General features: G+C 27.8%; 1 protein-coding gene across 2 annotated transcripts in view; it reads left to right on the top strand.

Annotated features, from left to right (window-relative positions):
• Window positions 1-8142: 8142 nt before the first annotated feature.
• The window catches only part of LOC108556444 (rho guanine nucleotide exchange factor 17), a 51830-nt gene continuing 33448 nt past the window's right edge, over window positions 8143-26524 (top strand). For both annotated transcript variants that reach the window (XM_017912585.1, XM_017912576.1), the window contains exon 1: window positions 8143-10324. In XM_017912585.1, coding sequence (XP_017768074.1) covers window positions 8321-10324 — 2004 coding nt within the window. In that variant the 5' untranslated portion in view covers window positions 8143-8320. The remainder of the gene's footprint in view (window positions 10325-26524) is intronic.

The raw sequence follows: 26524 nt of genomic DNA, 5'->3' as shown, positions 1-26524 counted from the left end.
TCTAATAATTATCTAATAATTTTCTTTGTTTATGATTTATAGCCGAAATTTAAAGAAATTGGATCAATAACAATTTATGTCTTCAAACTGGAAAATACAATCAAATAGAAAATGGAAAATACAAAAAAAATATATAATATTAAAAAAACTATATAGATTAATGTTTGGTACTTCCATTTTATCTACATCTGTTCTACAATAGCTGATGGTTACGGTTTCTGTACACCGGTACATACGATTCGGTTGATGATCGGCTACAATCGACACAACTCGGGTCATGGAAACGTCTCAAAATTATGGTAAATTCCATCATCAGCCGTTTGATTATTGTATACTAAGAAGTTTGCTAAACACCGCATAAAACTATGAAAACAATTTTATAATTAAAAAAAAACAATTATATAAGAATACCTTACATTGCTGTTTATAAACCAAAACTGTTTTTATACAGAGTTAATTAGTGCATATTTGAAATATTTACTAAGAATTATTTTTTTTTTATAAATTACCAAAAAAAATATAAATTTATTATAATTTTCAAGAAAAATCTTTTTATATTAAGAATATTTACAGAATTTATTTAGAAAACATCGCAAACTTTTGAGATCGAAGAGACAAATGTGTCTCGTTATAACAATTTCAAAGTCATACATTTTTAACATCGTCCTTAAAAATGATATATTTATTTTCATCACTATGAAGTAAATAGTCAGATGTTAATATTTGCTTTATTATTATTGTCAAGTTATAAAAATATTGTATGTAATATATTTTTTCACTTACTTAATATACATATTTCAATGACATCGATTTTTTTTTTGTTATCATGTAAACATTTAAGTTTAATATAATACTAATTGAATTTGTAAATACAGAATGCACACAGATAACGTACTTTAATCCTCCATGTAAATATATGCATTTACTTTTCTTTGGCACGTACGTATTTAGTTCCGGTGGCAATCGCAAGTCCGACAACCGAAATACCGTCAATCAAAATCCCGACGTTTGAAATGCCGACTGTATCGAAATTCCGACAACGATAATCCCGACTATATCAAAATCTTGACTATATTAAAATCCCGACAACCATAATCCCGACCGTATCAAAATCCCGACTATATCGAAAATGTCTACAATAACATTTTTAAATTATTCCGGAGCGTAGTGACTTTTAAATTGTTATTAATAATAAATTGTATTTGAGATTATTTCATAATGTTAAGGTTATTATAAATAATTCAACAAAATCAAATAAATTAATAATAATTTATTGTTATTAATAATAAGAGTGTAGCACAAGGTGACTACACTCCGAAATAATTTTAAAATGTTATTGTAAAAATTTTCGATATTTCTGATATAGTCGGGATTTCGAACGTCGGGATTTCAATAGACGGTCTTTCGGTTGTCGGGCTTGCGATATAGACCCATCTAGTTCGTAGGAATGTACTCGATATTCATATTTACGTACATTATTTGAATAGCGCCTCAATAAAACATGCACAATAACATTGCATGTACGTACAATATGTACGTTATTTCAATCAGAGGACATTAAATAAACATGTACGTATTAGAAAACATATATTAATATGATTTACGTAAATTGTGGGCTGATTGTATTCTCAATAATAACGAAATAGTAAAATAAAACTATTTTTTATAAAATTAAAAAAAAAAATATTAAAATTATTTTCTTCCTTATTTTTAATGAATATCTTACTATTTATTGCATATAATTATATGTAGACGTAATAATTAATAGAAACAATAATTATGCAATAATGCTTCGTCAGTTTATTCTGCTTTGTTCCACATTGCTATGTGTTACGGTAACTCAAAGCAATTGTGCATCACGCGAAATAATAACTAGACTTGAACGTAGTAATACGAGTAACATCACAGATGGCCTTCAGAATATACATCATCATTACTTTTACTGCATCCTATATTTTAGAGCAGCCGTACCCAATACAATTACAATTAGTCTATATCTGACTGCATTTAAATTTGAATATTATTTTCTTAATGTTTCTACTATTTAACATTTAATTATTTGATTTATTCATATCCACATTCATTAATCACAGTCACTTTTGATTTTAACTTATGAGTTATTTCCAGAGCGTATTTTTCAATTAGCTTTAAATTATCATAATTTACTTTTAATCATTTTTTTTTGTCATTCTGACATTTGATTAATATTAATTAATAGGTTTAGATAACGTTAATATTATTAAACGATTTGTTTGTATTCATTTAATATAGCAATACCTCACATAGTCCGGGTAATTGCCAATATCCCGGACTGTTTGAAATCGGACTAATCGAAATCATTTATGTATAAATTCTGATTTTTTTAAATTACTTTTTGGTCAATCCGGACTGACCGAAGCTGACTATATGAGTTATTTGTCATTCTGTCATTTGAGATTATTTAGAAATATGTTTAAATAAAGAAAAAAATATTACACATTTTATTTATATTAATTGTATATTAAAATGTTTATGTTTGAAAGGTAAATATTTCAGAATATGATAAAAAATTGAATTTGAATTCCCATAAAAATGTTTGATATTTATATTTTTAGTATATACATGTTGTTCGCGTGAACGTACTCTATGGAAATCAACTACTTACCAAAATACTTCAATTTTATTTATATCATTAGTTTATCTCAAGATAGAAAGAAAAGAAACATATTACAATTCAATTATACTTAAGCAGAAATACACAATATGAATACGTTCTTGCGAATGTTTGTACGTTAGTACGGTAAGTGAGCATAAAGTTAATAATAAGGTACGTGTTGTGGAACGTACTTTATGTGAGGTGAATATTTTTTTCACTTAATATTGTGTGTTACAAATTACATAGTTTGATATTAAATATATTATTCATAGTTTGCTAAATCCAAGCCTTGTTTAATATTTTATAAATTGATTGTAAATAATAGGGAATATGAGAATCAACATGTGCTCTGTCAAATACAGGATATTTATATAGGTCATAGGAAGCAATAAATAGATTTATATGAATTGCGTTTACTAGTAAACTACTACTTTATTTTATAATAAATATTTTTCACAATTTTTTTACTCATAATCATTTATTTTGGTATTATAATGGTTTTTCAATAAAGTACAATTGATTTTATACATATATAAAACAAAATCCAATTATTAATATCTATTACGGTTATTGTCTTGCATCATAGTTTTGTTTATTTGATTACATCCAGGAATCAAAATGCATTATATTTCAGAATGAAAGATTAGGAATTAAGAATCGTGCTAAAAATGGATGCTACTTACATGATTATTATGACTGAACTAAAGTAGAAATATTCGGATAAATATACAATGTCAAATATGTGCGGAGAATTGATATCGTCTATTTGACTTATAATCTTATTCAAGATTAATGAATACATTATGTGCGTTAAATAAATTCTATAATAAAAATCTATACAGAAGCTAATATAAATGTAATATAAAAAAAACGTAACTATAAATTATTTATTATAATATCTATATTATCTTTTAATTTGTATACGATATGCATCTACTTTAATAATACGGAATAAATTAAATGGTGAGAAAGCTGTAATTAATGTTTTGGGCTGACCTGGGTGGTCGCTTACAGAAATTTGAGTTCACATTGGATTTATAACCAGTATTTCTTGTTGTTTATAAACTTATGAATTCATAAATAATCATATTATTGCCTATTCTAAAGTAGTATCTATCATTTTAAAGTAACCAACGGGTGTATTGAACTGTAATTGAGAAAGCGTTAAATTTTTGATATTTTTTTTTAATAAAAATGCTGTGTACAACTTTTCAAGTATGACATGTACAATAGTTGCTAGGATTCATATAATTAGATCTTAATTTTTAACCTAATTATTTCTTTCTTAGTCAATAATTATTATACCTCGTATAGTGCGGCTTCGATCACTGTAGTACTTACTATGTAAAAAATTAGTACACAAAATTAATTTTTTTTCTATAAATTATCGTTTATTCTTTCTCTTTTTCTCGTTTTATTTTTGTAAGTATTTAGTTTCTCATTAGTTAATGTTTTTGTTATCAAATAGAATTAATGTTATAATGTTTTTTTTATACACTCCAGTTTCAATTTTGACTTTATTTGAGCTGTTTTTATCAAAATACCACAATTAATACTTATTATATTTTGTTGTAATTACGTGTATTAGATTAGAGCGACGAATCGGAACCGAACTGAAAACCGAAACCGGAACGAAATTTTAATAACGTATAATTTCGGTTCAATTTCTTTATTCATTAATGCTGCATGTAGAAATTTTGTATCTTTTTTTTTATTTTGTGATAAAAAAACTTTGATGGTAGTGTGCTGGTGCTAAAATTTATACCGGTATATTTGAACCGAAATTTTTAGACGAACTGAAACCAAAGCTGGAACGATAAATATTTACTTGCTAGGTAACCGTAAACCGGAATGAAATTAATTTCGGTTCGACTCTGATTAGGATTAGTGATAAAATCGAATATGCAAAATAAATCTACCTCAATTTAATTTATCAAAAAAAAAAACTCAAATAGTTAATAAGTGAACATTTCTTATATAAATAAATAAAGAATTATCGAATGTAGTTAAAATGATTTACGTTAAGAGAGTGATGACTGAATTGTAGGAATATATTATTAATATTTAGATAATATTTATTTTACCCTAAATTTTGTAATTTCTGTTAGATCTGTTAGATCAGATTTTGTAGTGAATATGTTTCTTAGTATCAAGGTCATTATTAGCATAGTTGATTTAATCAGAAAATACTGATTAAGATTATAATTAAGAATCAATATGAAATCCTATTTAACATATTAGAAGTAATTAAATCGTGATATTAAAAATTAAATTGACGTGCGTTGTATTACATTTTGTAGATGAATTAAAAAAAATGATGTTTTATTCGTAAACAGTTAAAGTGTAATATTAGGCATTAAAATTGTATTTAGAATTATAATTGTATTATAATATACAATAGCTCATACTTTTTTAAAAATTCAATTTATTTATATTTTTAAGTATATTTTTTTGTTATGATTTAATTTATAAATATTTATTTTTTTTCTATGATTAATGCAATAAATATTATTATTCAATATAAAATTTGCAAAAAAAGGCTCTCAGAAGAAAAATGGATAATATAATGGATATATAGATAAAAAGTGGTTTGTAGCTTTGTCCATAGCTTCATTTAAAGTAAGTGTACCAGGCGTGGTCCGTCCATACGGCGTATGTGGCGCCATGGATGCTGCGGATATGCCGCATCCATGCACAGACTGCGCTCACCGGCGTACAATTTTGTACAATTTTGGCATTCTACATAATGTTTTAAGTAAATTTATCCTTTATTTCAGGATTGGATTCCTGCAAAGTTGTTAGTTTATTTTTTAAAACAAATCAACTCTCGCTGAAATATGATCAGAATCAATTTCTTGAGTAGTTTTGTACAAAATAATGCTTGTAAAAAAATACCTATATGAGCAAGTTTTATTTTAATATGAAATAAGTATGGTCACCTTATTCTACATAATGTTTTGTTGCAAATATATAAAATATCTTCGACGCAGATCGAATAGAAAGAAGACAGAAAGAGATCATAAAAACATAAGCTATGGGTTGATTTTCTTTTTTACCACTATTTTCATCATCGCATTCATTTTTATATTTTAAATTTAGGCTCAAAAATGGGGTTTTCAGTTGGAAAAACCTGGTTTTCGAATAATACAAATTTCTTAAAAAAAAAACTGTTATCAATAACATACAAACCCTAGTTAACAGTTATATTTTCGTATAGTTCGCTTTGTATTAGTATGAATATATTATTCAATTACTTCTATGTTTTTATGTGTTTTTTAAAAAATCTCATGTAAAAATTACGTCAATTACTAATAATTGCTGTTTTCTTAATATGTAGCGTGTATAATTAATTACTTACTTATTAACGAGTAGCGTCATCATATTTAGTTTAATTAGAGATATGCGTTCATTAATTAAGAAATTTTGTATCACATACAAACTTTCGACCCGTTTATTTACAACGTTAATAATATCAGTATGTATATAGAAACAAATATTTCATAATTAATTGTATCCAAATCAAAAGGTTAACTCTTATCAACCAATTGAAATAAAGTGATTTCGGGAATTGCTGAATTATTGTAATCAAAGAATTTTATATTATATTTAGATATTTGGTTAACTTTATATAAATTACGCTATGTTAATTATTACCTGAATTTATGGATTAATTATATTTTCATGTTATTTTTATTGACAATATTTAATTGAAATACATTAGCTTCAAAGAGAAAAAATGTATCTCAATGAAATGTTTGTATATTAAATAATAATGTCACATAATAATTTTAAATATTTGACTGAACAATGATAACTGCCATAAGTCTTTCTGCCCTTGAAAAAATAATTTTGACTGCAATAATATTATAGTTTTACCACATGTATATATGGCATGTTTCATCATCTTGTTGGAAAGGTCAATATTTTCAATTGATCGTTTAGTTTGAATGCGTTTTTATGTCTTCATATCTTGAATGAATTGCTTTGTTTGATTTCTTTTATTAACTTCCGGCACACGGTTTAACTTGGCACACGATCAAATTGGAAAATTACACAAAGTGATGGAATGTGAACTTTCATAAGAAAATTCTGCAATTATGTAGCATAGCAAGATAATTGGTTATAGTTGAAATAAAAACTTTATGAGAAAAATATATTAATGTTGTATTATTTATATTTGTTATATATGTATTTTATCATAACTATTTAGTACTTTTCTACTTTCGAAAGATTCCACTACTAATCAATGTGTAATGTCTACTGTTATATCCGTTTACAAATATTGTACTATTTGATAAAATAATAAATAAGATGAATCCTAGTTATACTCATAAAAGTCCTAATTCTTATTCTTATAGAGGAGTAAGTGGAACACAACTCTTAAAATAGTCCTAATATTCATATTAGAACCCATACTTCATAGCAACTGGAAGCTAGACATATAAGTTGTTAATAATTTTATATTGTATGATAAAGTGTTTATAAAAACTCTACTAAGACTTCTCAACGATATAACCAATAATCGTGCATATCTTTGTATGGTGTCTATATAGCAAGCCCGACAACCGAAAGACGTCTATTGAAATCCCTACGTTCGAAATCCCGACTGTATTAAAATCCCAACGCTTGAAATCCCGACTATGTCAAAATTCCGACAATCAAAATCCCGACTACCATAAAAATGGTATTGTAGAAATTTATAATAATAAAAGACACTGTCGGGATTTCGATATAGTCGGGATTTTGATTGTCGGGATAAATAAATAAAGATAAAAAAATTATAAGATCATTTCAAAATTTTTCTGAAAACTCTAATTCTTGGAATTATATTTCCAGTTTATATGTTTATATTGAAACATAAAAATCATAAAAACGTCATAGCTATTGTTTTTGTTTGATTAATAGAAAAATATACAAATAACAATATTTATTGTAACAATTATACAATTACATAATTTATTACATATTATTATTGTCAGAAGTTTGCACAGTTTTCTTAGAAGTGAAGCTTTTATATTCAAAATCTGTAATCATGGTATAGACATTTCTATTAATATTTTCGATGTTATAATGATATCAAAATATTACCACAATTACTGATTTGAAATAAAGTCGCAATTTTAGAGAAATATTCGAAGTAGCTTTTTTTTTATAGATGTTTAAAGTTAAAATTTAGAATTGACAAAGTTGTAATCACAGTTGGCAAAAGTAGTGTAAATTACTTCTAATTAAAAAAAAAACTAGTAACTCTAGTTGATTATAATTTTTATGCCTTAATATAATAATTAGATTTAACAAATGTAAGTAAATGATTATTATTTAAACATTATTTTCTTAATGATAGAACTTTATATACTTTGAGAGGACGGAAGGACAGTTTACTCAACTATTGGCATCACTAATGTTATGTAAATAGATGAATGTTTTTAATATGCAAAATGCTAGTTACTAATTATTACATTGCGTATTTATTTATATTTAAAGTTTTTATTACTCACAGATATTAAAATGTATTTAACTGGAGAGATAGATGATTCCGTCACTAATTATGTAGTTAAAATAAGTATAAAACTAACATCAAGAAGAAGATGTTACCACTTAATATGCGAAAACCGGATAACTTTATTTTACGAAAGTTTTGTATTTGACTGATTGTTGTTTTATGACCTCAGCAAGTAATTGTTGATGTATTTGATATCTATTTCTAAAGTTGTTCTTCCGTATGGTTTCAGATTCGTGACAGTTGGATCCGTGCGTTATGGGGTACGTCTTGGCGCCGTTTCACCACCGCCGCCGGGAGCGGGGCCGCGCTACCGGTCCCAATGCTGCTGGCCTTCTACTCCTGGCCCCGTTCCCGTCTCCCGGATCCCGCTGCTAACGCAGTCACCTATTAATAGCCGTGATATATTTAGTTGCGTAAATAGAGTGAGGATGGCTGAGGATGCATCGTCAGATCTGGCCGAACAAGCGACAGTGCGCGATCAACTTTTTAACTCATCGAAGTCTTTGCTGAAGACACAGCTGAGGCGGCGGGCATTCGTCCGTTCGCACGTTTACGATCGTCTTTGCGAGTGCGGCGGAGACGGCGACGCCGGCGCTGCTGCTGACCTTGCGAACAACCTGGACCGTCTTCCTAGATTCCGCTTCGGCGGTAACCGCGGCACCACCACCAAGACCAGGGAACGTGACAAGCGGGATAACGAGCTGCGCCTGAAGGAGCTCACAGATCGCTTGAAGAGGGACCGACCAGTGCCACCGCCCCGCACCAGGTTCATGCCGCCAAGAAATCCACACTCCCCCGAAATTACTACTGCGGCTGCGGCCTCGACGAACACGGCGACCACAACAACGACGCCCTCATCAACATCAGCAACGTCGGTGGCCATCGATCAAGAGGAAAACGGAAAGCGAAATGTGCCACACCGGAGTGCCTCATTCTCGCAAGTAGATTATTCGACTCACGACAAAAAGTATGTCAGGCGACGAGTCCAAGGACCATCCGAAAACGTCCTCTCGGATGATTCTATCAGCGGCGCTGCTCTGACACTGCCCCGCACCAAAACTTCTACCGCCTCCGCCAACCGCTCCCTTAGTTGCAACGATCAGTCCGATGGCGAATCGATGATCAAGCCGACAATCAACATCACAGATGTGAATAGCATTTGCGAGATGATCTATCAGGGTTGCAAGGAGCAAAACTGCCCGCAGTCCACCGATCCTGCACCGGAGTGTGTAGTCAGGAATTCAGGAGTGAGCCTGGAAAAGGACTCTACAAACGCACAGGAGAAGAAGCGTGATAAGTCGCGCAGGAGGAAAGGCATGTACCTGTCACAGTGGCCGAACGCCTATCAGGCGACCGGGGAAGTGATATCTCAGTTTATAGAGGATTCGGAGTTCCAGCAACAACCACCAACACAGCCGATCGTTATACCGGAGCTGCAAATAAGCAATCCGGAGAAGACGGATAGCGCATGGACTACACCTCAGGAGTCTTTGAGTCCAGAGGATGATGCCCAGACACCTGATTGGAACCGTCCCGTCCTATCTGCCCAGAATTCAGAAGAGAAGAAGTCACTGTTGATCAGGGCTGACTCGCTGTCGGAAGGCGAACCAGATCACCGTTCTGAGATCGCGTTGACAGATGTATCCGATTGCGAAAGTAGGACGAGCGTGGGAAATGATATCCTCAGCCCCCACATTCCAAGGCGATACTCGAAGCGTCCTCTCCGCGGACCTTACGGACAGATGCTCGAGGCCGAAATGAAGAAGCCTGAGGCCGGAAGGAAAACGCAATACTCGAATGATTTGAAGTTCCTGGAGGATTTGTCCACAGGAAGCGGCACCTGCAGCATGGTCTCGTTGTCGTCCAGCAGTTCCGTAGGTGCCGGCGACCCCAAACCAAAGTACGTGACTCGTAGTCGCGGCAATGCCAATCATTCATTGGACGACACGCATATTAAAAACAATCTATTGTCCCCAACAAAACCAGTGACTAAAAGAAAAGTGAGCGTGGACTCTCAAGATGCAGACAACAACGGGAAATTAGTTGTCAGTCATCAGAGGACTACGTCCAGCCCATCGAAGCTAGAAGGATTCGCTCCAACTGAGGCGTCCAGCGAATTGCTGGAACAACTCCTTAGAGGCAGCTCCGAACAATTGGCTGCCGAAGTTAATCTACAGCGTTTACATGTAAGTACAACATTTCATAATAAATACGAATTTGTAATAAATCAATGACAATAATTTCTTATTTTGTAAGAAACGTTTTACTATTGCCAAACCACAATATACGCCCAGTATCTGTAACGCACACGTGAAAGTATTTAAATTCAGCCCACCCGGAACGATTCTGTTAGTAGCCTGAAATTTTTCTGATACTTTAATTTTAGAACGCAAATAGCTCAAGGGTGTTAAGAACCTCCTACTCTTCTTCGTACTCTTCCATTCGTTTCTTATTGTTTTACTGAAATTCCACATTCGGTTCACTCATAATTCAGTTTGCTTTAAATTCTTTGAACTTTCAAAGGAATTCATAATTATTTACAGTACAGATGAATGATGATTATAACAACAAAAATATCATATATTTATTATAAATATATTAATAACAAATTATATTGTGCCTATATTATCAGTCACACAAAAATGTCACAAAACAATGTTATATTAAATTTTCGAACAATTTAAAGTAAAATATTTATTGTATACATAAATATATAAGGAAAAGGCTATTAACTACAGTTTTTAGCCAATTAATATTTATTAATAATTTGATGTAAATATACGAAACATCAAACAATAATTTACAAACAGTTTATTTTTAGCAACAATTATTATTAATGATAGTAAAAAATGAAATTTAATGATAATTGACATATTTCATTATAATTTTACAATGTTTACTGTAGTTAATCGAACACTGTGTCTAATTCAGAGTTTTACACTATCTTTTGTAGCTAATCAAAATAATACAGGTAAACATACATATTAAATTGTTATATAAAAATATAGAAAAAAATGTGCATAATTTTGAGATACCTGTAAATTAATCCTAGCAGTTCGAACATTCTTTCAACTAATCATACTTTGTATTAGGTAAATATTTTCATTAAATGAGTTAAGAAATAATCTAAATAAAACGAAGCTTAATGAATTTGATGAACAATAAACCACCTGATTCTATTGATTTGGTGCATTTTTTATTACGTTTATTATTATTGTACTTCACATGCACTTCACCACAATAGAGAACTTGTGATATTACTTAACTATAATTGTACTTAAGTTTTACTATTCAAGAAAAAAACTAAATAATTATCTTTAAATGCATGACTTTGCAATGTTTCATTTAGAAACTAGACAAAAAATTTAAAAAAATCACATTTATGTAAGCAGAGAACAACTATAAATAAGTCAGCAATACCGTTTTAAATAAATATAAAGTTACATAAAAGTAATGTGAATTTAAGAATTTCAATTGTTTATTCAGCAAATCTAACATCACAATCATTGCAAGATTTCAATCAAATTTATTGGGTAATTGAAAACATGTACACAATGGGCTATTATATCGTGATCTATTGATTTATAATTATACCATTGTGATTTGTTGTTTATGAATGTCTCAAACTATATAAAGTTGCATTTGGATTTATTTTTTTTGTACTATGGTAAAATATAAATTAGGCAATACCTTCGTACTGGTTTGAAAATTTCATTGACGGAACCGATTATTCGCACTATGCGAGGTATTTCTGTAATCATGTTTATTCAGAAGATACTAAATTAGTTAGTTTTATACAAAATACCTTTAAAATATGAACCTATTGATTATCAAGTTTTTAATTAAGTTTATTAAAAAGAGTCTTTAGCAGATTGAAATTCCATTGGAATTTTATAAAAAAAAAACTTAAGAACTGGAAATATCAAGCTAGGCAATTATTTTGCTAGAAAAAAGTTGTTTCACGTAGTTCATCGTCTCAATTGATGTGTTGTAATAAGTTTCTTAAGAAATGGAAGACATAACAATAAAGATAAATCGTCTATATTGAATTTCTATAAACCGGTCAATAGATACTAATCTGATGTTGGTATTTTACAATTTGAGATTTTAATTAGTAAAATTGGGCAGAAGCCAATGTCTTCAATTGAATTCATATACATATGATTTAATTTGTATTATTTTTTCCTATTTTTATATTGACTTGCATTATATTTACTATATTCCTATCATATCGATCGATTCCTATAACTATAAAAGTGAAAGTCTCAAAAAACAATGAGTTATAAATTTATTTTTACCTTCAAAAATCAAAAATCAAACAATAAACATCTATTAATAAAAAGTGTTATTCACTATGAATTTTATAATTAAATTATATGAATATAAATTTATTTCTGTCAAGCTACAACTGTATTAGTTTGAATATACAAAAAATATAATGAATAGTTATTAACACATTAAAATATATCATATTTATCTTTAGTATCACATTTTACAACATTCGTAATAGTGCGTATTTTTTTGTGCGATATCTTCTTAGATGTATTTAGTTTCTCGATTAGTCCGGTTTCAGTTAATTTACATATGTTAATTATGCATTCATAATTTTTAAATAATTAATATTAACATTGAATTCATGCGAAGAAATATTAGTTTATAATTTAGACAACTAGTAAATGTGTACTGCATTTGTTGTGAATAAAATTTATTTCTCAGATGTATTGCTTATTGGTAGTGCATATTTATATATGAGTTAACGCTTTTTATGTATCATGGATAAAATTGTGATTTTAATAAGAAAAAATATTAATTTATTAATAATAAAACTTACAAAAATTGGAATTACTAAAATTATTGGATGTGCTTAATTTATAATATACTACACTATAATACAAATATGTCTATTTGATTGTTTTTGGACAAATGTACAAAATTTGCTTAGATTTATCCATTGAATGCTAATCGTTCGTAAATGCTGTCAATTTTCTAGTTATTTGTTTTTACAATAACTGTTTCATACAATTATGTATAAACAAAAATAATTCTGTATTTTTTTTTTAATTTATTTGTATTTTGTCAATTAAAATTTAGTTTGTGTTGAAAATTTCAAAACCAGACTAGGACTGATCGAAACCGCACTATACGAGGTATTGCTGTATATAATTAGTGTGTACAATGACATAATTGATATGTGACAAATAATTAGCCAACTATGTCAATGTGTATTATATAATGAATGTATTAGAGACTCCATAAAATGCGTGGGGATGTAACCAACTAAAGTTTTATAGGAAAATTTTAAAAGTTTCTTGCTTTATATTGATTAATAAACATTCAACTTATAGCCAGAGATGTTGGCAGGTTGTGAATGAATAATAAAAGTAAAAAAAATATTGATTTTTGTACAAAATAAACTTATATAATTCTTTTGGTATACATCATCTTTTGATAATATATTCAATACATCAGTACTTGGGTTTTCAACCTTTTTTCGTTCCAAAGCATACTTGAAGATATAGTTCGGCGGCACGTATTATGCTTTGGACTTCACTAGAAAATAATTTAATTATGGCAGAGTGTTTGAAAATTATTGCCTTATTAAGTAGACTTACTTTACTCTTACAAATTCATGCTAACGATAAATAGATCAACATATATCTGTGACTACTTCACACTTCACATACAGTTCATGACAATTAGTCATTACCTTATTTCTTTAATCATCATGTTTACTTTGCAAAGTATTTGTAGACTAAGATAATTACTCATGTGTATATTCTTTATGGATTAAGCTGTCATTAAATACATTCTTCATATAGGTGACTATTAACCTAGTATATGCAGATTATGTTCGTTAGTCATTAATACATTCATTTTGCATTAAATATTGGCCTTATCTTCATTTACCTTATTTCTTTAGTCATCATGTTTACTTTGCAAATCCAAGCTATCAGTAAATAGATTGACTCATATTAGTAACTTCTATCCTAGTATTTGTAAATTATGATAATTACCCATATGTACATTCAATATGGATTCAGTATTGGTTTTATCTTCAGTTACCTTATTTCTTTAGTCATCACGTTTTTTCTTCAAATCGAAGCTGTCATTGAATAGATTTACTCATATCAGTGACTATTAACGTAGTATATGCAGATTATGTTCATTAGTCATGACTACATTCATTTTGCATTAAATATTGGCCTTATCTTCATTTACCTTATTTCTTTAGTCATCATGTTTACTTTGCATATCCAAGCTATCAATTAATAGATTGACTCATATTAGTGACTAGTATTTGTAGATTATGATAATTACACATTCATTATGAATTAACTATTGGTTTTATCTTCAGTTACCTTATTTTTTTAGTCATCACGTTTTTTTTTACTTCTTTAGTTATCTTCTGTTCTGGGTCAACACGTTTGCTTTGTAAATCCCAGCTATCATTAAATAGATTCACTTATATAGGTGACTATAATATCTTCTTCTTTTTATATTTGCACTACTGTAAAAAATGATTCCAATTGATTTCTGATGCAACTGATTTCTAAAGGAAGCTGAAAGTGACATCTTTCAAAGGACATCATAACATTGACAGATGTCCTTCCAATAAGAACATAACGTTATTTACTTATGAAAACCGAAATTAGCCAACCGAATACATACTTAATTCATGCATTCATTACATATTTATTTTGTCTTAAAAAATGTATATTTTATGTTAATTCATGAATCTTACGTAGTTGCTAGTTGCATATTGTAAGATTAAATTAAAAACAACGTAAATCGAGATTAATGGAATTCCATATACCAAAGTGATGGGTATTATTTTTTTATTATCTGTTTGACTTATATCGTATTTGGTTTAAATAACAATGTTTATTGGAAAAATAGATAGATTTTATAATCAGTATGAGAATTCAAACTTTTTCAACTTTTGATTTATCTAGTCAAGTTTTTTTTAGAATAAATTATTGTTGTAAAATTGATCTGAGAAAAACCATAGAAAATCTATAATTTTCTATTTTTTTAGAGATAGTTTATTTATATCTTATTCCACACAATCTCTGAAATATTGTGAAAATTTATTACAAACTAACACTTTTTATGTTCCTCTTCTTTCAAATAATTCGGTTAGTTCCGTGTAGTCACGTCTACTATTTATAAGTTCATTTTAATTGATTATAATCCTCGCAATGGTTTTTGAATTTATGATGACTAAAACTTTTAATCCTCTTTCCAAAAGTCCCATTCTCTACATTTGCGCACATTTGTTATTTAAAAGACTAATAACACAGAAATGTTAATAAAGATGTGCAAGGAAATGAAATTAGTTTAAATTGTTATTATTTAGATTGTTTTTAAAATAATTATTTTTATCGGTTACAAAATGACATAACAAAATAGAATAGGGCATTTTTTTTATTTGCAACTGTTCTGTTTTATTATCTTTTCTTTTGTCATGTTCTGCTTTGTCCGGTTAACAAAAATATACTAAAAAGGAATATGAGAAACGTAGGCTATAAATAAATTGTTGGATATGTGGATTATCATATTCTACTCATTTCTTTGAAATTCCTAATCTAAATCTAAAAAATTTACATGATAAGTTTTATAAAATTTTATATATTTATTCATACTCTCTTGATAAAGTAATTTTTACCATTATTTCTTGCAAAGTTTTTACATATTACAGTAATTTATGTAATAATATCTTTTAGTAAATTTTAATGAAACCAAAATACGTACAGCAATACTATGTATATAATCGGTTCTACCAATATCTCGCATAGTGCGGATTTGGTTTGAAAATTGCTGAAGAAACTAATTTTAATTTTACAAAGATACAAATAAATTAAAAATAAGTAGTATATAAATTTATTTTATTATACATAAATGATCGATTGTTTTTATCTCTCAGGAATTAAGTCTCGATCAGTCCGGTTTTAAACAGTTCAGGAGGAAACGATTACTAGAAAATATGATTAAACAACAGTATTTATTACGTATTTTATTTATAAGTTATGCGTGTAATCGATTCAGCTAATACCTCGCATAGTGCGGTTTTTATCAGTCAAGATTCACTATGGTCTGGTTTGAAAATTTCAAAAAGAACTAAATTTTAATTTACAAAATAAAAAAATAGTAAACAAAATTATTTTTTTTTATAGATCAAATGCCTTTTTGTGTAGTTTATTTTGAGGCGTCTTTGATTAGTCCGGTTTTAAACAGTCCTTGATATTGGCGGAACTGATTACCCGCACTTTTCGTATGTAATGTCTCCGGAAGTTAAAATTTTCCTTATTATTGCCAAACACATCTGGTGTTATGGTCATAAACGATCGATCAAATCACATTCTGAATTATAGCATCGTGACCTAGACCTACATGCAGTTTGATGGAGCGGTAATAATATTGAGTTTAGCTGCGTACCCAACGTGAGTTGTTGGTCACATGCCCAGGAAATGCGGTAGAAGATTTCTGATCTCCTGACAAATCACTCAATTAGTGTACTTATTTGAAATTGAGATAGTTTTGGACATAGGGCGACTTATGTTGACAACTCGTCGGTACGTTGTTGTCCATACTCGTATCATCAATATGTACATCATATTTCTACAACGTCCGCTCTACTAATCCACCGGGGACACCAATGGGAATTTGCCAAATATTCCAAAATACTATTTATAGTCCTTACGGTACTCTCCCGAAAACACGCAGCTGTACGGCGGATATTAAAGTCCATGCAAATTACTTAAACATTGTAGACTTGTCTTTATTCGTTTGTCTCCATCCAGACATTTTTGGGTCATTTAGAAATATACTTTTTTTTCTGTATGCCAAGGTATTCACAAACTTTACAATTACAATATATATGTAATGTATTTGTAACAATAATAAAAAGATATATATTGATTGTTTTCAACGGATTTTTGTTTGTTATTGAAAACCGGTATTGACGTAAAAAAAACCGGTATTTTGGTATTAAAACAAAAATAAAAAAAGTAAAAGAAACACTTACAACGCAATGTAAAAAATAACGGGATTTGATATGAGATTAGTTCCTTAATAATTAATTCATCATTTGTTTCTTCTTTTTAATACAGAAAATTCAGATTGTTTTTGACAATTTAAATTTATTTTTTAGTAGGTTTATTATTTACACTTAAAAAACTTAATTTGGTAAATAGATTTTATTATTTGTTAAATTTATTGTTGTATTTTTTGTTTCTACTTATAAATATGAATGAACATTAAATTTTGTTACACTTATAAAATTTATTCATACATTATGTTTTATGTACTTATTATTACTTTAATCATGTATTTACTTAAAAAGAAAAAAATGTTAATGGAATTAATTTTATAGTCAACGTTAATTGTTAAAATATTTATGGAAATTATTTTTAAATATATTACAAAAATTAGGAAAAAATCTTATGAATAATTTTCTAATAGTAACCGTTGTAAAAAACCAGCTATTAAAGAATTTGAATTAAGATTTTGTCGGAGTTGTCCGAATAGTCATAATAGATATCATACAGAGAAGAATAGAGGTGTATTTTCTATAATACTATACTTAGCAAATCAATACTATAACAACTCGGTACACACATGGTATATTGAAGGGACAAAGTTGTGAGAAATTCTCAGTTCCACTGTAATGTAACGGATCTAACACGAAATAGCAGTGGTAGTTGTGCGTATTTTTAATCAAATGCTATAGCAATCACGATTTCAAATGTTAATAATGTGGATATGTCATAATTAACTTGCACGGTAATTTATATATGCTGGCTTGATCACGATGTTCAGTACGCATAGGGACCGTGAAAGCGGGGCCTATCGATCCGTTTGGCTTTAATGAGTTTTTAGCTAATAATTAACTATATATTATATATTAAAGTTTATAATTTTTTTAAAAGTTTTGTAAAATTTGCAATTTAAAAATATTTCTAAAAAAATCATCAAACCTAATATTCTAATAAATTTTGGATATAACCATTAAATTTACAGCAGAATATTAATTAATTGTACATAATAATGTGGTTTCAGTAATTAATGAGTGATAGGAAAGGAATAGTAAAAATTAATATTAGTTTATTAAAATAGGAAGCATTATGATAATAATTTCGACCTTAATAAATTAATAGTCATATTTTGATTTTTTGACAACTAACTTTTACAATATTTCGAACTACAATCCGTTTTGAAAACTTTAAATTAAAACTAAATTTTTATCCAGCAAAAATCTCTTTTTCTAAAATATGATTTTTTGTCTTCTTATACTGTTTATTTGAAGGCATTATTTCAACACAGTCGGGGTTAAAAAAACATGAGTTGTCCTCAGTATTTACTCGTTTTCCAAGTTTGTTTGTGAACTCCATCGAATATTAATTTCTTTGTATGACACATGATTATTTTCTTTTTTCATGAGACTAATACGAATTAAGAATTTATTTCTGTACTCGCATTTATTTTTTTTTATGAGTGATGTAAGAACACTTTTCCACGTTGGCATTAAAATTAGATATCTTACTGTCACTTGCAACCTGCACACTTAACCAGTTTATTAATAGATTTGTATAAAATATGAATATACCTCCAACGCTCATACTGAAATTAACAAAGTTTTATTACATGTATCTTTTTTTTTCCACATCTATTTATTTTATACAGTAAATTTTATTATAGAGCTCTGAATTAAACTTTAAAATAAACATAATTAACAACTTTTCTTATTTAACTTTAATTTTAACTTGATAATCCGAAAATTAATATAAATATGAAAATTACAAGTTTCGCTAGGCAAGGCAGTTAATGTAAAATTGTACTAGTAGAAACTCTATAATTTGAAGATACTGCTTTGTCCCGTATTATTGTATGTTATCAAAGTTAAGTTATTATTTTTTATCCAACTCACTAAGATGCTGTAATAAAATCTTTAGGAATTTGACTTATGATATTTTGGAATGATTGAAATAAGTTCATACAGAAAGAGCAATTATTTAGGGATTTTCAGTGAGGACATGTATAATCCTCCTTCCGGGCATGAGTTTCCATCGATCTACGCCTGTTGCAATGATTCAATATAACCTTGCATCCGAGTTTATTGCAGTTGCTTGCCCTGACACTTTTTATTTGTCCCTGCATAAAGATGTTATATAAATATTATTTTATTTACATTTTTCTTTGTTTGAACGACGCAAGTTCATATATGCTTCATTACTAACGAGAATCGCTCTCATATATTTTATGATTAATTTTTCGCAGCAATTCCTCGGATAGTCCGGATTCCACTTAGTTCATCGATTAGTCTAATAGAAATTAGTTTTTTTTTCTATATGATAATTAATAAATATTTTAAATAAAACTTGAATTAATTTCACAATATTTTAATCAAAGCGAGCAAATCGCTATATATATATGATATAAAATAAAATTCAGAAAATGTGAACTTTTACCTTTGAATTAATGCACGGTTTCGGTATATTTAGTATAAATAGTCAAATAAACGTAATTTTGTGCGTTTTCCGAGAAATGTTATTTTCGATTATTCACTGAATTGGACCAATTATTTTCTCCCTCGCAATTCTATGAAATAATTGATTCATTAGTATTGTTTCCAATGTGATCAATGAAAAAATATTTTTTTATAAAATAATTTCATGCCGATTTTTTCTGTTCGATTCATTTTTTTAATGTAATTTGCGTTGGAACATTTCGAAAAATGTTTTTTTCTTTAGAAACATACGTTTCTACGTTATTAGAATGAAAATCAATGATACTAGTTCTGAAAATAATTAAAAATTATTGTTGTGGATTTTTTAAATACTTTTCAAATATTAGATCACTTACATAAATTGCCAAATAATATTGTTTTAATAACATTTTTTTATTGGAACCTTTTTTTCTATTTCAATTTTTTTTTAACTTATTAAATTCATATTCGCATTGTTATAATTATTAATTAATTAAGGTCAATTAAGAAATAACTCAATTTTTATTAATATATATATATAATTTGTAAAAACTATAGGCTTTGTTTCTAAATGGGCAAATGATAATTGTTAAATAAAAAAAATAATAAAAATATATTTAATATTTTCAATAATTCAATATAATAATTATTATTAGCAAAGATTCAAAGATTTTCTACTATATATCAAATATATTTTTTTTTACTTAAATCTAAAGTATTTGATGGATAAATATTTTATTAAAACAGGTTGTTGGTTGCCTACATACTTTCTAAGATATTTAACTTTTTATAGTCATACGAATTACGGTTTATACAAAAACTGGTTTCGAATCTTAACTTTTCTATGAAACTGGTTTTCGAATTCGAAAAATGGATATTGATTATAGGAGGAGCTGGTGGATGTATAATATACATTATATATACAGTATACCTTAATATAAAACCCTTCAATTTTAAGCATTTTTATAATTCCAAACCTTTTTTTAAATGGGAATAACCCGTTTTTCAAAATAGGTAATTTTCTTCAAATAAAATAGATATTTATTAGATATAATTTATTTTATTTGCTGAAAACCGTTTTTTTTTGAGCCTAGACTTAAAATATAAAAATGAACTAATTATTTGATTTAAAAGATATAAATGTTGCCACAAAATTGTCTCTGTTACGTGAATAGATAAAAATAAAATCTGAAATTAGTTCTAAGGTTTCTAAGTAACACTTCTTCTTAATTTACTAAATAAACAGAACGTTTTGACGTATTTCTTCCACTAGTTTTAAAAAGTGAGATCTTTAAGTGAATAAATATTATCAAGATTGTATCCAAATTATTAAATAGAAGATGACTGCGATGATGAAAAGAGCGGCGAAGAAGAAAAACAAAGTAAGCTATTACTTTGAAAAAATCAATTCATAAATATCTTGAAGAACCTGAAATGTGACTTTGTCCTGCACCAAGATACTCAAAACGGAGCTTTTAGTATTAGAGAGTACAAAGAAAAGGAGGTATAATGTAGATTAATAATTTAATGCTATAAATGTAGCAAGAGAGAGTTTTTTCTATTTCTGGAAATTTTGTATGCACGATAGATCTGTAGACATTCCATTTTTTTGTGAAAATTCGAAAACCGGTTTAATCCGGTTTTGTAGAAAAGTGGAAATTTGTAAACCGCTTTTCTTTAAGTCGATTTTAGTATAAATCCTAGTAGATATATAAAAGTAACTAGAAACAAAAGAATTCAAAAGTTTTCTAGTTTTTTAAATTTGCGTTTTTTTTAAACAAGTTTCTGATGCTTTCATTCTTTTTTACAATCCTTAAGTCTTCATTAGCGTGATATTTCATTTTTACTCTAAGATCTGCAACTAATTGCATAGACATCCAATTAGTTATGAATGATATCGAATAATAGTATTCTATGCTCAGATATACAATCTGTGATGGTTTTAATATTCAATTAAATGTGATTTTATTACATGGTTATTACATTTTGTAAACACATTTGTTTATATATTAATTTTTACTTTATATTTTGGTTAATTATTAAAATAATATACAGTGGATTCCGTTTAATTGGGACAAATCCTAAAGAACGGAAACAAAACTAATGAAATAACACAAATGTACTACGCTTTTTCGGGATAATATTCCGTTTAATCGGGACAGTAATCGTGTGTGAATCCCCGTGGCGTATGGATGCTGTGCTTGAGTCGCATCCACCACATTCATGAGATTACCCCCACTAAAAAACATAAGTTGAGTCCAAAGTAAAGAAAACAAACAAATAATAAAAAAATATATAAACTGAATAATAAACCCTGATAAAAAATAACGAAATGTAAATTTAAATAAAATATCAAATATAAATTATTACTAAAGAAATGTGAATAAAAATAACATAAATTGTACAAAAAGTGAAAAATACATGTGATTCGGGAATAAAGTAATATTATTTCATTAATTCATAACATGAGATTGAAAAATAAATGTTTAATAATTTTATAGAATAAATATTTGTAGTTCTATAAATAAAAATGAATTATAAATGAAGAATTAAGCTTATTTAAAAACATTTGTTGAAATAATTTCATGTACGTGTTCGCACGTGTATACAAAACTATGATGCGAATTTATAAATATGTCATTTAAGAATTGATGCAAAAGTAGGAAGTTAAACTAGATATCATAGTAATATATAAACCATGATTTTATACCGCATAGTTATTTGTAACTACAATTAATACATAATATTAAGTTTTCATTCATAATAAACCATCTACAAGAAATTACAGCAATACCTCGCATAGTGCGTAGTGCAGTAATTCAATATATGAAACCGCACTAATCGATTACTTCAAAACCGCATAGAAATTAGCAGCAAATGAATAAACTTGACCAAAAAAAAAATAATTTTGTGTACATATTTTTTGGAAGTGTTTTTTATTTTTTTGAATTAAAAAATACATATCTTACTTATATATTTACAACCGATTAAATTTATATATTTTGCAAATTGTTTTTGTTTCAAAATTTTTACAATTTGTATTAGATTATTAAGTTTTGTAAATAATTTCTAGTATTCTGTTTGTTATATTACCTCGCATAGTGCGGATATTTGATTCCGTAATTTTCTCAAACCGTACTAATCGAGTACTTCAAAACCGATCATTTATGTATATAAAATAATTTTTTTGTACATATTTTTTAGAATTCTTTTTTTTAAAATTAAAATCACGTATCTTAATTATAAATTTACAACCCATTAAATTGTTTTTGTTTAAAAAAAATTCAATTTCTTTTAGTTTATTAAGGTTTTGTAAATAATTTCTAGTTTCCTGTTTGTTATAATATCTCGCATAGTGCGGGTAATTGGTTCCGTCAATATCTCAAACCGCACTAATAGAGTACTTCAAAATCGCATAGAAATTAGCAGCAAATGAAGAAATTTGACTGTATAGAAACAAAAAGAAACGATCATTTATGTATAAAAAATAATTTTGTGTACATAATTTTAAGAATAATTTTTTGTTTTGTTTTTAATTAAAAAATACATAACTTAATTATATATTTTCAATCGATTAAATTTATATATTTCGCAAAATGGTTTTGTATATAATTGCTAATTGATAATATTATTAAAATTTTAGTCTGTCTACTATAAAAATAAATGATATTAATATAGAGCTAAGTTAATATTGAAATTGTTAAACAATGAATTCTCATATTAACGCATGAACGTATACTTTAGCATCGGAAACATAGCGGTATCAACCAAGGACTATGAGAAAAAACGTTGTTAAAAATTACATACACATTACATAAAGCAAAAATGTTCTAAAAAAAAAACAAAACAAATCAGGAATATTAAAAGATATGTGTATATAAAAAAATATTCTTTAAAAAAAAACGAATAAAAATATTCGCTTTCATATTTCAAAGGAAAAGGGGGATATTTAACAAAATGCTCGGAGGCCAAAAGTGTCACGTTTATGACCAGTACAGTTTCATTTTATCCGTCCTTAAAAATATGACATAGTAACTGGACATTGTGCCATAGTTACAAATAATTAATAATTCGCATGTACCTTAATTATGTTCTATTACTGGAACTCAGTTAATGGTAACATTTATAGAATTGGAAGCAAGCATTTGTTAATTAATCGATCCCGTTTTTCCGAGAATACGTACATTTGCGAATCTTTCAAAACAAATATTATCAGAAATTAATAAACTGTCAACAGTTTCTCCTTGATACTTACAATAAAATTAGGACCACTCAACTATAATACAGAAAATATGTTATATAATATTTTCTATTAAAGGAAGTAATTTAAAATACATAAGAGCAGTGGCGTAGCTAGAAATATTGGTCCCTTTCACAAGCATGGTTGGAGGGCCCAGATTTATGTGGATAAGCAGATGATGATTGGTGGAGGAGGCGTATTTAGTATCCAAGCGAGGATCCTCATACTTGTGGGCCCTTTGGCACTGCAGACCCTTGTAGCTACTCCACTGTATAAGTGTAAAATATATAGAATTGGAAGAAAGCACTGATTATTGTTAATTGATCAATCCTGCTTTTCCGAGAATCACTATAATGTCCTTGATACTTGCCATAAAATTAGGACCACTTAACTATAATACCGCAAATATGTTATATAATATTTTCTTTTAAAGGAACTCATTTAAAATACATAAGGACAGTATTGTTAATTGATCAATCCCGCTTTTCCGAGAATCACTATAATACATATCATATATATCAACATAAAATATGGACCTCTTGTATGTTTAATACCTAAAATATGTTATATAATATTTTCTATTAAAAAAACATAATCAAAATATATAAAGGACAAGGTTAAAATTTATGTAATAGGAAGAAAGCAATCAAATCGTGCAGTTAATTGATCATTTCCGCTTTTCCTAGAATATGCAATCTCTTCCACACATGCATTTGCGAATTTGCCATTAAAACTTCTAATATGCAATATACGCAGTATATATATATCACAAATTTAGTTTCCCCTTGCTACTCAATATTAAATTACAACACATTTCATTATTAGAATGAAGGCACAAAATTATGTGTTGTTGAGTAATTAACAAAAAAAATGCATCAAGTAAATATTCTTTATCGATATTTGTATATTGAAGACGTGGCATTAATTTAGAATTATTTAAATTATACTTGGTGGGAGCTCCACATTACACACGTAAACTAATCTGTAACTACTTTTAATCTGCGCATCTTCATATTGTGTATACGTAACACTGTGTTATTATATATGTGACAAAATAGCTGAGTTACGTCAGACTGAACAGGTGTGTAAAAAGCTTAATATAGAATCGGTAAAAATATAGCAAATAGCATTTTTGCTTCTTAATTTTCAGCATACAAGTTCAATTTTTATAAATACCAGAGATTCTAGATGACAAGAACTAAACGAAACAACGTTATACGAAGTTACATTAAAAGTTACATTAATTTAATAGGTAAATTTTGAGCTTTTTTAGTCAAATCGAATCAGCGTTAATCGAAGAAACGCTAAAAGAGGTTTTACTGTAGTTTTTAATTGAAATCTGCTGTAAACAAGATTTAAATCAATGAATTATTGTAGAGTAAATATTTATTTCAATGAAGAAAAATGAATGAATTCATGATTTAACCATCTGTGTCTATAATTTCCATAATGAAACGTGACGTGCAAATGGATTGTGTAATCGAGTAACTACGTTACCTAATTCCCTGCCAACTAATAAATCCTTTATGCGTGCCAAAGGGGTTAAGTTCAAGCTGCTTTGGGGTGCAACAAGTGTTCAATTGAATGAGAAATTTATGCTTTTTGTTTTATTAATACTGTTCAGTCGACCTTAAATCCTTTCCACATAATATATTTTTCCACATCTCTAAAATAAATAAAATTTTATTTTTAATTTTATTATATTCTGATAATATTTGATGCCATAAATAAAAAATTCAATGATTATTAAAATAGTTACAATTGTGACTAATAAATATTATTATTATTATATTAAAATAGTATACACAAATACAAATTGTAAATAAATAATATTTATTGCGATTAATTTAGAAAGAGATTTAATCTATAAAAATAAATGTAACAATATCTTTTTTAAAACTTGACATGTATACTTATTTTTTATAATTTTTTTTAGTAAATTAATTATTTACGCACTGAAGTAAATTTTAATGAATTTTATTTTAATTATATTTTTTAGGTAAATATATAAGCTTGAACAAAGTCCTTGATATCATCGTTTAAAATGGTTATATTTACATAAGTTGGGTCAAGTAGATTGATCTTTCATTATTAGCTCTTTATGTAATCATAGGCAATTGGAAGATATTGATAGATGTTTATCATTATGATTAAATAGCTAGATTTTCATAGGAACTAGCGCTGGATGATTGCTGCATTTAAGTTGGCAACCTTTAAGCAATTGTTTGATATTACATTGATTAAAAACAATTAGTAAAATTTTATTTAATTAAATAATCAAAAAACAAACATTCCTTTTTTTTAATTCTTATTTTTGGTCTTATTATTATTACTATTTATTGGTAAGCCTTTTTTTAATAAATAACTATACTGCAATACCTCCTATTGTCCGGGTAATAGTTTTCACAATATTTTGTTTGAAACCGCACTAATCGAGGATTTTAAAATAATTTTGCTGAATTAAAATTTTGTTTATTTTCAATCCGTACTATAGTGAATCCGCACTGATCGAAGCAGCACTATACAAGTTTTTTTTCAGATTTTTTTATACATAATGGTTGCTTTTATCACACATTCTACAATACTTACATGATTATTTGACCGAAGTAACGTTCACATATCATAAACGTTTAATTGTATTTCTTTTTAAAACTCATTTTA

The sequence above is a fragment of the Nicrophorus vespilloides genome, unplaced genomic scaffold (assembly GCF_001412225.1).
Source record: "Nicrophorus vespilloides isolate i.1.1-1 unplaced genomic scaffold, Nicve_v1.0, whole genome shotgun sequence".
Taxonomy (NCBI): domain Eukaryota; kingdom Metazoa; phylum Arthropoda; class Insecta; order Coleoptera; family Silphidae; genus Nicrophorus; species Nicrophorus vespilloides.
The sequence above is the reverse complement of the archived record's forward strand: the minus strand, read 5'-3'. Positions and strand labels throughout refer to the sequence as shown.